Source organism: Cottoperca gobio, chromosome 9, assembly GCF_900634415.1.
Source record: "Cottoperca gobio chromosome 9, fCotGob3.1, whole genome shotgun sequence".
Classification (NCBI taxonomy): Eukaryota; Metazoa; Chordata; class Actinopteri; order Perciformes; family Bovichtidae; genus Cottoperca; species Cottoperca gobio.
In genome coordinates, this window is record NC_041363.1 from 6,983,025 (window position 1) to 6,995,880 (window position 12,856).

A 12,856-nucleotide genomic window follows, 5' to 3' on the forward strand; every position below is an offset into this window, starting at 1 on the left:
CCACCTTTCCTGATGGGAGCTGACGCTGGCAGCCCCACTAACGAGCCTTTATGAGTTGTGGACAGATCCCAGCAGCCTGTCCCGCGCTGATTTGAGGCAAAGTAATGAGAATAATGAGCAAATAGAGGGTCGAGGCAGTCTGGCTCTTGTCCAATTGGGCCCCACTGCACCATGGGACACAGGACAGGCAGGCAGGGGCACAAGGGGCCCCTCATTACCAGGTCTGCTCACCCTACAGGGAGAGAGGGAGCAGGGAGCAGAGAGGGAGAGCAGAGGGCAGCGATGATGATGGATGAGGGATGAGGGAGCAGCAGGGCGCTTGCAGTGAACAGGTCTGAAAGGCAGGAGTGAGTGAGGCTTGTGGTTAGGACTGGTTAGAGGTGTTGGCAGCATGATAGACTTTGTCAACAAGAGAGTCTGAAATGATCCCCTACAGTATGAATCTACCGGACATAACTGTACCTTCACTTGCAGAAGAGTATGCACAAGAAATATCATGGAAGATTATTAAAAACTTCCTGTTGACTTTCACCAGCAGGAACCACGGAGTTGGTTGTGATTTCTGCTTGTAAATCAACATGAAATATGAGAAGTTTAAACTCAAACGTGAGACCAATGATATATCATACAGGGCATGAGATTGTGCAGATGTTGGAGTGTTTAGGAAAACGTCTGCTTGATAGAAAATATATACACTATTATCACATTAAGAAGGCTTAGGCCAATGCATCACTTTGTTTGACGTGATAGTATCTGTTTTACAAAAAGGGGGCCACTCAGTCTTTGCCTGAGCCTCTCTGAAACCTTGAAATCGCCTCTGCCATTCTGAGCAGCTGGGGTTAGGAAGTTGTCCAACTTAAACAACTTTACCATCTGACACACGGGAAGTGGAGCCAGGATGGCTAAAGATGGTATGGTGGCTGGAGAGAGAGGGAAAGAGAGGCAGACGGAGGGAGGGAGAGAAGGGAAAGCACACTCCTGCAATTGGTCTTATATAAATCTGAGGTTGTTTTTTCTTAGTGGGAGATTAATGTTGGTTCCACACAGGCTAAACAAATTACCTTGATGAGTGGGAAAAAAGCAGATGTACACAGCTCTATAGCATTGGAGCCCTTCTGTCTAGACCTGTCTGGGTAAGACAACGTTCAGATTGTACCAGTCCACCACTCTGAGGAGCACTAAGGCCAGCTGTGAAGGTTGCACACGCAAGTCTCATTTCTTCCTCACAGAAAAATGAACATTTTTGCCGCACACGCCATTGAGTGGCCCCCGGTTAGGTAACAGTCACCTAATGAGAGTGCATGACATTAAGGGGTGGAGCGGGTGAGGAAGGGGTTAAGCGTGCTGGAGAGTGGAAACAGAAAGGGGGGTGCTGCTGGAGTTGATAGACTCCAGATGTGTCTTTCAGATAAACTGAAGGAACGGGGTGTGTTTGTATTGCAAGCCTAGCTCAGTCGTGGCTCTGGGGGTTTATTGAAACAGCGAGCGAGCCCCCTCATAAGCCCATTACCAAATTGTACGGTTTATACGCCAGTAACTCTCGCTCTCGCACACTCATTCGGCAAACTTGATATGGTTTCAATGGCATTTTCCTCCAGAGGAACTTGAGCTTTCCCTGGACTTACTTCCCCCCACTTCCGTTTGTGTTCCCTTTTTGCTTTATTTTTGCATCTCCCCTCTCCCAGCTCACTGGGTCTCTCACTGTTCCTCCCCCTTCCCACTCTCTACATGCTGTAGTCCACCTACTGGCTGAAAATTCCCTCATGGACATGAATCTAAACTTTCATTGATAATTTGAATGAAAGGCGTTTGATCCTGTTTCCTTCCCAGTTATAATGTGTACATTGTTTCAGCTCTCTATTGACTTTTTTGGTAAAGATGTTGAATGAGACCTTTACGTCTTTCAGATCAAATAACTTCATTTGACAGAATAAAACTAATATTATTTCATAAGTATTATTAAGATCAGTAAGTGGAAAACAGAAGCGGAATTGCACGTTGCCGCCTTTTCTCTCCCCTGAGAAACTTTGACTTTACATCATCATTAATCTGACAAATATTACGATCTACTGTATGTCCCATTAGAACCATAAACTTGCATTGTTTATAGCTTCTGTGCACGACGGTAGATCGCATGAAAATCAATAGAGCTGCCAAAGCGGGCATCGCCCCCTTCTCTCGGCCGCTCCAAAAACTGAAGTCAATAACAGCCTGTGGTTCCAGAGTTTCCCTTGGCACAATAATCTCCAGCTCATTTTGCTGCAGACTATAGAAACATATAATCAATTTAGGACATTTAACACTTCAAATAAAAGTGTATATTGCTATTTCTGTGCAGTTGGATACACAGTGTATGTTACTGTCAGTCACAAGCAGAGCTGAGGGCCTTATTCATTTGCACCATAGTTCAGTAATGACAGTGGAAGATCAGGAAGTGATTGCTCAGGTTTGACAGGAAACATCTTAAGGATTTGTCCAAAGGTAATCCAAAGGACAGCAGATATATGAATATATATGTCTGTATTTGCTCCTTTAGCTTCACGACTCAACCAAAGAAATGGGTTTCCAGATGAACTCAGACAAAAAGTTGATGAGGTATACCCAATCTAAGAGGAACCAGAAAAAAATAAAGAAAATAATCTGGGGAAGGGGTAGCAAAGCAGGAAATTAGTAGAAAAACAAGAGCTCTGCAGATCCCGGTTTCCTGTTTTGGGGGGAAGGCAGGAGTACGTTTGTGGCCTGTGTTACAGAGCCCCCATTGTGAGCGAGTGTGTTGAGGAGTCGGGAGGTGGGGTCTGCGGGGCCATACATAGGGACGATTTTGCTCAGTACTGAATCCCCTAACCCACCTGCCCCTCCCTACAGGGGAAAGCTAGCTAGTAAAAATAGGAGAAAAAGGAAACTGTAAAAATAAACGAGCAAGGACCTCTGTGCTACAGACGCCAACCAGACAGGAAATGACACGCAGCACAAAAATGGTCTCCACCAACCTCTGTTAGGAACCAAGGTGCCAGTTATCCCCCCTTGCTATTCTTTTTTTCCAACAAAGCTTTAATCCCTCAATATATTTGCGTGTCTTGTCAGACAGCTGCTTATATTAGTTTGCAACACGATATAAATATGATTAAAGTATAGAATTTGACCCTGTACTGCTTTGTCTTTCCATTAAATAAATTCCAGGAACAGGAAATTCTTGATTCCAGTCTGGCGATAATGAGTGGCCATTCCCTGGCTTCAGTCATTTTCCCAGCTCCCTGCGGGGCCAGGGTCTGAACAATGTCAGTGGAGCACTCCAGTCCCCGTCGCTGTTCTCCTGATAATGGAGCACTCCTCGTCTGGAGCGCTTTACAGACCAAGTCTTCATTATTACCCTCTTGCTGCCCTACAAGCACGTCGCTCCTCTCCAGCCTGCATGGGGCCCAGGTGCTCATCCTATATACCCACAGAGAAATGACTCTTCAGAATGGCAGAGGACCAGCCCCCTTGATCGGGAAGAGTTTGTGGGGGGGGGGGGGGGGGGCGACATCCTTAATGGCAGCCGCTAGGCCCAGTGGCAGCAGACAATGGCCCCTTCTGGGCTGGGAGTGAGCTGGAGTCTGTAACAACCCCATCAGACAGGTCGCATGTGGCGAAGTGGATAAAGCACAGCAGTCCCAAGGTTACAAAGCATAATTTAAAGAGGAATAATAACGTGTCAACACCATTCATGTAGCTTTTAGAAGAAGTACATGCTGCTTCTGAAGATAATGAGAAAGTAATAGTTACAAGTTGTAACTTCTATCCTTTTTAACTATGATATTGTCATGCTCAGGAAGCGTGAGGCTTTGAAGTATTTTTTGTCTCTGATATTATCCTCATGCTCAGTGACAGCTGTTGTCATCAGTGTCGAGGCCACTGTGCTGTGAAGTTGTTGTCAGGGAGGACGCTGTGTACTCCAGAGGGCACACAGACAAGTCATCGCCTGAGTAGGAGGACTGCAGGAGCTACTGTACTGTAGATTGGAAATAAAGTTGGCAATAAAAGTGAGTGTGCTAGCGGCGAGGGGCTGCAGCCCACATTTAGCCTGGATTATGGTGTAGGGCTCAGCGCTTGGCTAGTGCTTCAAGTCCTGTTGACTCCAGTGAGCTGCTCCACATTCCCCAGCCTGGTGATAAGAGAGTGTATCAGAAGTAGTAAACTGCTGATTCTCTTCAGGCCAAGCACACACAGCGCTGTGACCTCTCAAGTCGGGTATAAAGGAGCAGACTGTAGGAAATGTGGACTTTGTAAATGTGAAACTTGTTTTTCTATTGCCAGTTGGTGTCTGGTTTTAACACACTGGGCAACATGTTTGTCTTCAGAAAGCTTCAGGTGCTTATACACTATCAGTCTCATAGTTTCATGTGCCATGTGCATTTTCTCTTTGTGTTGTAATAATGTTTACAATATTATTATTCTAACATTTATTTTTATAAGGTAATTGAATTGAAATCTAGATATAATTTGTGTCACAAATATCTATTATTAAAAGTTTAGGGGGCCTAAGGTGCAGACAATTTAACATTACACTCCAATAACATTGCCAGACTCACGATGAAAAAAATAAATTAAATCAATTCAAATCAATGCAGCAGAACCAGGAATATCATCTTTTTTATTCCCCAAATTCTTCTTCCTTGTCAAAACGGTTGCCTACATTACCCACAATACAACTCGACCATCAACAGTTTGATTGAAATTTGAGTGTGTTATACTGGTAGCGGCTAATGTAGTGTCTTAAGATCTGGTCCAGGAATGTTATCATTTAAATGCACACTGATGTATAAAATCATAACACTATATTAAGTTTCAGTATGAGACGCTTAAAAACGAGGACCAACCTACTTTTTTACATTTATGTCTCATTTATCTCCTCAAAGCACAATGTCCAACTGTGTTTTAAAACGATGCAGTTTGAAAGTAACTTTGTCATTTAGTAACCTTATGAGGATTCAGTGTTTATGAGTTCTAGTTTACTTGTAGGATTGTCTTAATCCCATTAAAATATACATGGAGGTCAGTGTTACACAGCAAATACATGTGTGTGTACAGCATGAGTGTGAAAACGACAGACAGGGAGGGCGAGACGGCCATCAGAGAGAGGAAATAGTGGGCAGTGCCTCATCTGTCACCGCTGCACTAATGAGCCCCGGGACACACAGACTGGAAACATCAGCATTGTTCTCAATGAATCCTTTACAGCTACTGACACGCAGCAACACATTTAGAGCGGGACGCATAGCCACACAAAGATTCTCATATACATTGTTACAGGCCCACACACACACACATACACACACACACACACACACACAGAGGTGGAAATGTCTCCACCTTTTGAAAAAGCTGTGAAGTTGTTGCAAAGTGAGAAGATGGCACACACTCAAAGAGCTGGGCTGAGCTCTCCGAGGCAGTCTGCTCTGAGACAAACACAGCAGACCTCAGCCAAATAGATTCTGCTCCATCATTATAACCTGTCACCAATCTATTATCCAGATATGAGCGATGGCTGAGCGAGAGCATGGATAAACACCAAAAAAAATCTCTGACTCTATCCCAGCCATACCGCACGTCTAATTATTTACTGGAAGCCACTTTCTAAAACTATTTTCTTGCCCTAGTTTGATCAAAATAGCTCATCTCTTGGAAAAAGGACAAGACAATGGTTAAGAGATGCCTGAGGTTGTACATGGTGTGAGGTAGCGTGGTCTACAACAGCGCTGACAGATACTTTTGGTGAGAAAAGGGATCAAAAAGTCCCCTGAGGTCTTGCCTACCACAGTGGTTAAAGTGAATTAGACAAAAAATGCAGCCATGGCACTGATGCTTTTGAGCCCCTGGAAGGAAATCCTCTTTTGTGACCGGACCCGATGGGAGCAGTTGTTTTTCATGCTGCAGCAACAAGGATCGCATTCCAACCCGCATCGACCATGTCCTGCCGATAACCATACATCTCCTGACCTGCCCTAACTTAGCTATTCCCACTTGGCCAGTAAAAGAAAAAAGTCTAATACAGGTTAGTTGATGGAGAGAGGCATCTGGCTGAATAGAGGGCAGGGAAACGTGCAGCGGATCGTATGAAATTACATCTTCAAAGACAATTCAAGGAATAAATATGAATGTTTGCAACATTATCATGGGAAGAGTCATTTTGAAACAAGCAGAAAAATGACTAGCAGGTTTTAGATTCCACTAATATTTTATTTGGTCCTGTATCTGCATCTTGCTAGCTTCAATCCCAGGTGGCTGATGGGATAAGATTTCCTATCCGTTTGCAGAAGTACCCTGCTGTGTCCCACTGGAGGAGCCAAGTTTAGGAAATGTGTCTCCACTCCCCTTGTTTACTTACTACAAGCCTCATCTTGAAGTTTAACATTTCAGGAAATATTTTTCATTGGCTTTCTTGCTGTGAGTTAGTTGAGAAGAACAAAATGTTAATTATTGAGCTTTAGAAGCGCTTCTTTGTGCAAAGCTTCTGGCTCCAGGTACAAATTGACCATACAGATAAAGTGATTGTGATGTGCTCATGTCTCTAAATGTAGAACTGTTCATTTGACACATCATCTCTGTATGCATTTTCTTATCCACTTTATGTTCTCTCTCCCCAGAGACCTCAAGCACAACTTAATCAGCACCATCTCCCCTGGAGCCTTTCAGGGCCTGTCTGAGCTTCGGAAACTGTAAGTATACATTAATACAATTTACATTCCATTCAGGTTCACATAAACACAGGCATGGACATTTTAGAATCTAATTGTTTGGTATGAGACAAATGAAGGAGTCAGGGTAGTTTTTCTTCCGTTCACAGAAGTTGTGCAAAGAGACAGGCCCACGTATCCCCTCACATATATCTTAAGCAGATACTGTTTTGGCATCTCATGGCAGATGTGTTATATTGAGCTCCTGGTGTTAGTGTGACAATAAAAGCCTCATTCACTAAGAAGCCCTGCAATGTCATCTCTGGTGCCCACCACCACCGTGGAAACCTCAGGGCCACACGGAGGTTTTATCGCACGTCATTCGTGGCTGTTTGCAGCCACTCACTGCTCACTCATTGTGTCTTTGGACACCGAGGTCTGGTTGCGGCGTGGGTCGGAGCTTGTCGGAGCTTGTCGTCTGTGCTGCGCCGCGTGACTCCCCTTCCCTCCTCCCACTACTTGTGTTTTCCCTGCAAGGTCTGGGGCTTCTCAAAACAAACAGGGGGAGATAAACACATGCTATGGACAGCTCTCTGCTGGGTAGTGTCAGAGGTGCAACAGAGCAGATCCCTCTCTGGCTGTGGCTATACATCACACTCAGAGGTGGACGGCAGAACAGGGGCCCCCCCATCAGTGATAAACCTTCACTGGGGAGTACAGATAAGTGAAAGTGGCAGGGACTGTGGGCATGCTTACCTAGATGTTTAACTTTCTAACTAAGCTTTCTAGTAGTGGGAAATAACTTTTTATTATTTCGTAAACACGACCAGGAAGGAGGTCCTGCACAGTTTTACCTGTAGGTCAGAGATGTAGTGGTTGATCTGATATCACAAAAACAACATGGTATTGAAACAGTCAAGATATCCAAATCTATGACGAGTCCCTCCTGATTAAAAAATAACCAAATTCCTTTGTCTTTTCACATTTGTAGCGACCTATCCAACAATCGCATTGGCTGCCTGACAGCTGACATGTTCCAGGGTTTGACCAATCTCACTAAACTGTAAGAGACCGATAAACAGATTCCATAAAAGTTAGTGAACTTTCTGCTTTGTGGGGAAGCTATGGAGTTAACGTGTTTATATCTCTCTTGTGTACTGCTAGGAACCTCTCTGGCAACATCATATCGACCATGGATCCAGGAGTGTTTCAGGAGCTGCCGTCCCTCAAGCTAGTGTGAGTATTAGACACTCGGTGCTATAACAACAATAAATTCACTCTCACAGCATACCATTCCATATCTGAAACAAAAAGAAAGTTTATTTTCTTTCTGTTTTCTTTTACAATGACTTCAAGCCTGTAGAAAAAAATTATTTGGCATGTACTGTATTTATTTGAATTTAGATATTTCCGTATAGATATTATTTGTATGCAACAAACATTTGAACCAAGGCAACTGTTACCGCCAGTTCTTGCATAAAACAGTCAATTCATCTCAGAGTGTAAACAATGAATCTGTGGTATGTAACAGATATAGTGTTGGGGTGGCTATAATTTTAACATTTGGTCACCTAACAAATATGCATCCAGCCTGGGATGATATGTTGATCCTATAATAAGCAACTAGACATAACACTGGAGCCAGATAGAGCAACAAGTATGATAAATGGCCAACACTTCTCTCTACAGAAACTTCAACTCAGACTACCTGTCATGTGACTGCGGGTTACGCTGGGTCCCGGGATTCTTTCGCGGCAGTTCAGCCCGGTTGGGGGACGAAACCCTGTGTGCCTACCCAAGGAGCCTGAGGGGAAAGCCCCTTCGTGGACTAAGGGAAAGCCAGCTGAGCTGTGGTGAGAGCCTGACTAGAATGGTGCATAATGAATGAGGTTGTTCACCACTTTGTTTCAAAGAACATTGGCTTGTGAATGGCAATGACAGCGCACTCATAACAGCCGTTTAAGATCGTCCCAGTATTTTTAAGGATTACTGCGCCAAAAAGTGGGTTGAAAGCGATCAATCCCAGCAGCTCAGCAGAGACATATTTCTAAAAGTATCAGTGAGCCGTGTTGACAACTAATCCTGTGTGTTGCATTTACGAATTGCTGCTGTCTGCATCCAATCTGCACTAGAACAGCAGACTCATAATAGCTTCTGTGGAAACATTTAGCTGAGGTTGAGTAATGAGAGAGAAGCAGAAATAATTCAGAGTTATGTGTAACGGCGGCATCTGCGTCTTTTCTCACCATGTTGCTCAGACGGACCTCTGGAGCTGCACACCCTGTCGCTGCTGCCGTCCCAGCGTCAGGTGGTCTTCAAAGGTGACCGGCTGCCCTTCCATTGCACCGCCGCCTTGGTGGACAAGATCACCACCTTGCACTGGCGTCACAACGGTCAGCTGGTGACCTCTGACCCAGAGATGGGGGTCCAGCTGGAGGACAGTGTCCTGCATGACTGCACCTTCATCACCAGGTACAGAAACTTACTCAGGCAAACAGACGGCTCTCTATTATCCTCTAAAGAAGCTGTTTTTATTCAAAACCTTTTATTCTTGTGCAAAGACCATTTTAAGGGATCTGATATAGAAGAAGGTTTAACTAGTTAATACACATATTGGAGCATGTGGTCATAATGTGTCATAATAAGCTATCTCTATCCTCTTTATCCAGTGAGCTTATTCTATTCAACGTACATGTGGAGGCCAGAGGAGAGTGGGAATGTGTGGTTTCTACCAGGCGGGGCAATACGTCTCGCAGTGTTGAAATAGTGGTGCTGGAAAACAGTGCCTCCTTCTGTCCAGAGGATAAACTTGTCAACAACCGTGGGAGAGTTCAGGTTAGTTAGAGTTCCAGTGATTATAATTGCATACCTAAAGATTCAGCGGTCTCACTCTTCTCTGGTTTTAATCCCCAGGTGGCCCAGAACGCTAGCGGGCATCACTTCACATCAGTACTGCCTGCAGCAGCGCTACCCCTCCCTGTCTGTGGAGGGAGGTATTGAGCAGAAGAAAGCCTCTCGATACTGTGACCGTTCTGGAAACTGGCAGGACGGTGACTATTCAGACTGTCACTACACTAATGGCATCACTCGTGTCCTGCACACCTTTATCCTGGTCAGTAGTTCTTCGGTGTACCACCACACATGGTTCCTGTTCAGTAAACACTATGTGGATTTTGTTTCACTACATCACACCTTGCCCTGTTCTTTCTCTTGCTTCACAGATGCCCATCAATGCATCCAATGCTGTGACTGTGGCACATCAGGTGCGCACATACACCCTGGAGACTTCAGGCTTCACTGACTCTGTAGATGTGTTGTATGTGGCGCAAATTATGGAGAAGTTTATGGATTATGTTAGACAGCTGCGAGAGGTGAGATTTGATTGCATATTTGTTTATATATATATAGTGTACAGTGTATGTGTGTGTGATGTTTAATGCTGAGGTTATTATCCTTTTACTGTAACATTTCTGTGTGTTTGTTCCAGCTGTCAGAGGTGTTGGTTGAGATGGGCAGTAACCTGATGCTGGTGGACGACAAGATCCTCGCTCTTGCTCAGAGAGAGAAGAAAGCCTGCAGCTCCATCGTCTACTCTCTAGAGACGTTGGCCTGGCCTCAGCTACACGGTCATGCTCAGGACTTCTCCATGGTACGGACTGTCAACCTAAATTGATGTCATCATAAGCTTCTACAAAATATATCCTGAATTTATATATGGGCGGCAGTACCTCCGTCCGTGGGGACTGGGCATGGGAACTGGGGGTTCAACTAATTGCAACTAGGTGTAAATGTGCATATTTATATTTTTTATTTCACAATACATTTCAAAATGACAATACATGGACACAATATTTACCATTTGTATTTGATTTCGATACGTGCAGGTATCTAGGAACATTGTAATGCAGGCCCACTTCATTCGACCTGCCCACTTCACCGGTATAACCTGCACTGTGTATCAGCGTCGCGAGGTCTCAACAGGCGGCCTGGGAATGGAAACGTCCGAGTCTGCTCATGAGCAGCAGCTTCGTTTTCGCTGCAGCACCGGTTCCCATAACACCTCCCTCAACCATTTCCCCCTAAAGGTGAGTTGTGAGGACCCCTACTTGTATCCACTTATAGCCACTTTTACTTCATAGGGTGCAGTCAGTAAACTAGTGTATCTGCATTCATAGTTATGAAGGTGCACTGGTGGATTAAATACATGTTCTCTTTCTTTCTCCAGAATTCAGTCGCCCTGGCTTCTGTGACTCTCCCAGCTACATTGTTTCCTCCTGATGCTCCTGCAGACTGTAAGCTGCAATTTGTAGCCTTCAGAACCGGCAGCTTTTTCCCTCTGTCTGGGAACTCAAGTAACGCTGGGGAACACACTCGCCGACGCAGTGTCAACACTCCTGTCATCTTTGTTGGCCTCGGTAAGAAACCCTCTCAGCCTATTTAGTGAAACAACTATTGCGTTCTCATAGTTAAAGGAAAAGTGCACCCCAAAATGCTTTCATTCTTGTTCTTGTGAGATATGACATTATGTAAAAAATATAATATAATTATATCGAACAATATAAAAAGTATCGGTTACCAATTTCTCTGTTAAATTTCCCCCCTTTCTGTAACAGATGGCTGCAGCATGCGGAACCACTCAGAGCCTATCTGGGTGTCGCTGCGTCACTTATCCCCTGGTACTGATGCTGTGGCAGCCCAGTGGAGCCTGAAGGCTATGGAGAAACAGGGAAGCTGGAGCCAGGAGGGCTGTCAGCTGGTCCACAGTGACAGCAGCACCTCCACCATGCGCTGCTCTCTGCTTAGCAACTATGCTGTGCTGCAGGTAGGATAGCTTGAGTAACATCATCATCCAGGATCAACAAGGTTGAATGAGACTTTCATTTGATTTATGTGGGATTTCTTTCTAGGAGGTTCCTGACTTCCCCAACTCCATGCCTATGTCTGTAACGGTGCTCCACCCTGTGGTCTATGCCTGCACTGCAGTGCTCCTCCTTTGCCTCTTCACCATCATCATCACACACATACTTCACCACAGGTAGTGCCCTGTATGTGCATGAACACACTTCTCGCTGCTGTTTGTTATTTGCTTCTTCTCCTGATTGTTTTGCTCTGCGCCCCTACAGTTCTATACACATATCAAGAAAAAGCTGGCACACATTACTAAATACCTGCTTCCACATCGCCATGACGACAGCCATATACGCAGGAGGCATTAGCCTGACCAGCTACCCAGTGGTTTGTCAAGCAGTAAGTAATGAATTTTTTTCACAGTCTCCTCAATTTGATTAGTGGGTGTGTAAGCTTGATCTCTTACCTGACTGTAATGTGTGACAGGTGGGCATCGCCCTGCACTACTCCTCGCTGTCGACCCTGCTGTGGATTGGAGTCAGTGCCAGGGTCATCTACAAAGAGACTGTGTGGAGAATGCCACGGCAGCCGGAGGGAGAGCCTCCTACTGCGCCTACTCAGCGGCCTATGCTCAGGTCAGTGAGCAACCAACAACTCGCTTTCATCCACTTCCTGTACTATGAGATTGTTGTTTGCTGTCAATATGGTTTATGTTTTAGACAGACGCGGGAGTTCTTGTCCATGGCCACCCAAACTGTGCGCCATCAAAGTGTATCATTGTGCCCAACAAACCCTCTGTGTTAGATGGAACCTTGGAGGGACATAACAGAGTATTGCTGTAAGGCACAAAAAAAGCTTTAAGCCTATAACTCAGAGTGGGGGAGGGGAGGAACGTATGAAACCAACATAATAAAAGCAGAGGGGGTTGTCATAAATCTGAGCAGGGTGATTCAGGGGGTGCAATGTCTTTCTAAATATTCCCTTCTATTTCTCCTCCCGCTGCCTCTATGATCCAGAAGCTGCGATCATACGCTCACCCCGCTGACCCTCCCACTACCCCTTTGTTGCCCACTCAGCCTCATGGGATCAAGCCGCTATAAATCATAGACTTCTGGAGCTTTTACTGACCCTTGTAACACTCTGCTCACTATAAGAGTGAAGGATCACACAGCTCCGTTCAAATTATAGACAGCCAGAGAGACACAAAAAGGAAAATGACACCGACATGTATGCTTTAAAAACATCACAACAGCCAAAGGTCATACAGCATCCTGTAGCACAAACAAGAACTGCTCTTCATTTCTCAAACTGCAGCTGGGAGCTTGAGTTTGATGTGTTTTTTCTCTGTTATT

General features: G+C 44.9%; 1 protein-coding gene across 1 annotated transcript in view; it reads left to right on the forward strand.

The window, feature by feature from the left end:
• Window positions 1–12,856, forward strand: part of adgra2 (adhesion G protein-coupled receptor A2) — a 35,805-nt gene that overhangs the window by 20,610 nt on the left and 2,339 nt on the right. The window contains 16 exon segments of the mRNA XM_029440787.1: window positions 6,627–6,698; window positions 7,648–7,719; window positions 7,821–7,892; window positions 8,346–8,509; window positions 8,915–9,128; window positions 9,326–9,479; window positions 9,481–9,491; window positions 9,570–9,768; window positions 9,878–10,027; window positions 10,144–10,305; window positions 10,541–10,741; window positions 10,882–11,071; window positions 11,270–11,478; window positions 11,564–11,691; window positions 11,780–11,903; window positions 11,991–12,139. Coding sequence (XP_029296647.1) covers window positions 6,627–6,698; window positions 7,648–7,719; window positions 7,821–7,892; window positions 8,346–8,509; window positions 8,915–9,128; window positions 9,326–9,479; window positions 9,481–9,491; window positions 9,570–9,768; window positions 9,878–10,027; window positions 10,144–10,305; window positions 10,541–10,741; window positions 10,882–11,071; window positions 11,270–11,478; window positions 11,564–11,691; window positions 11,780–11,903; window positions 11,991–12,139 — 2,271 coding nt within the window.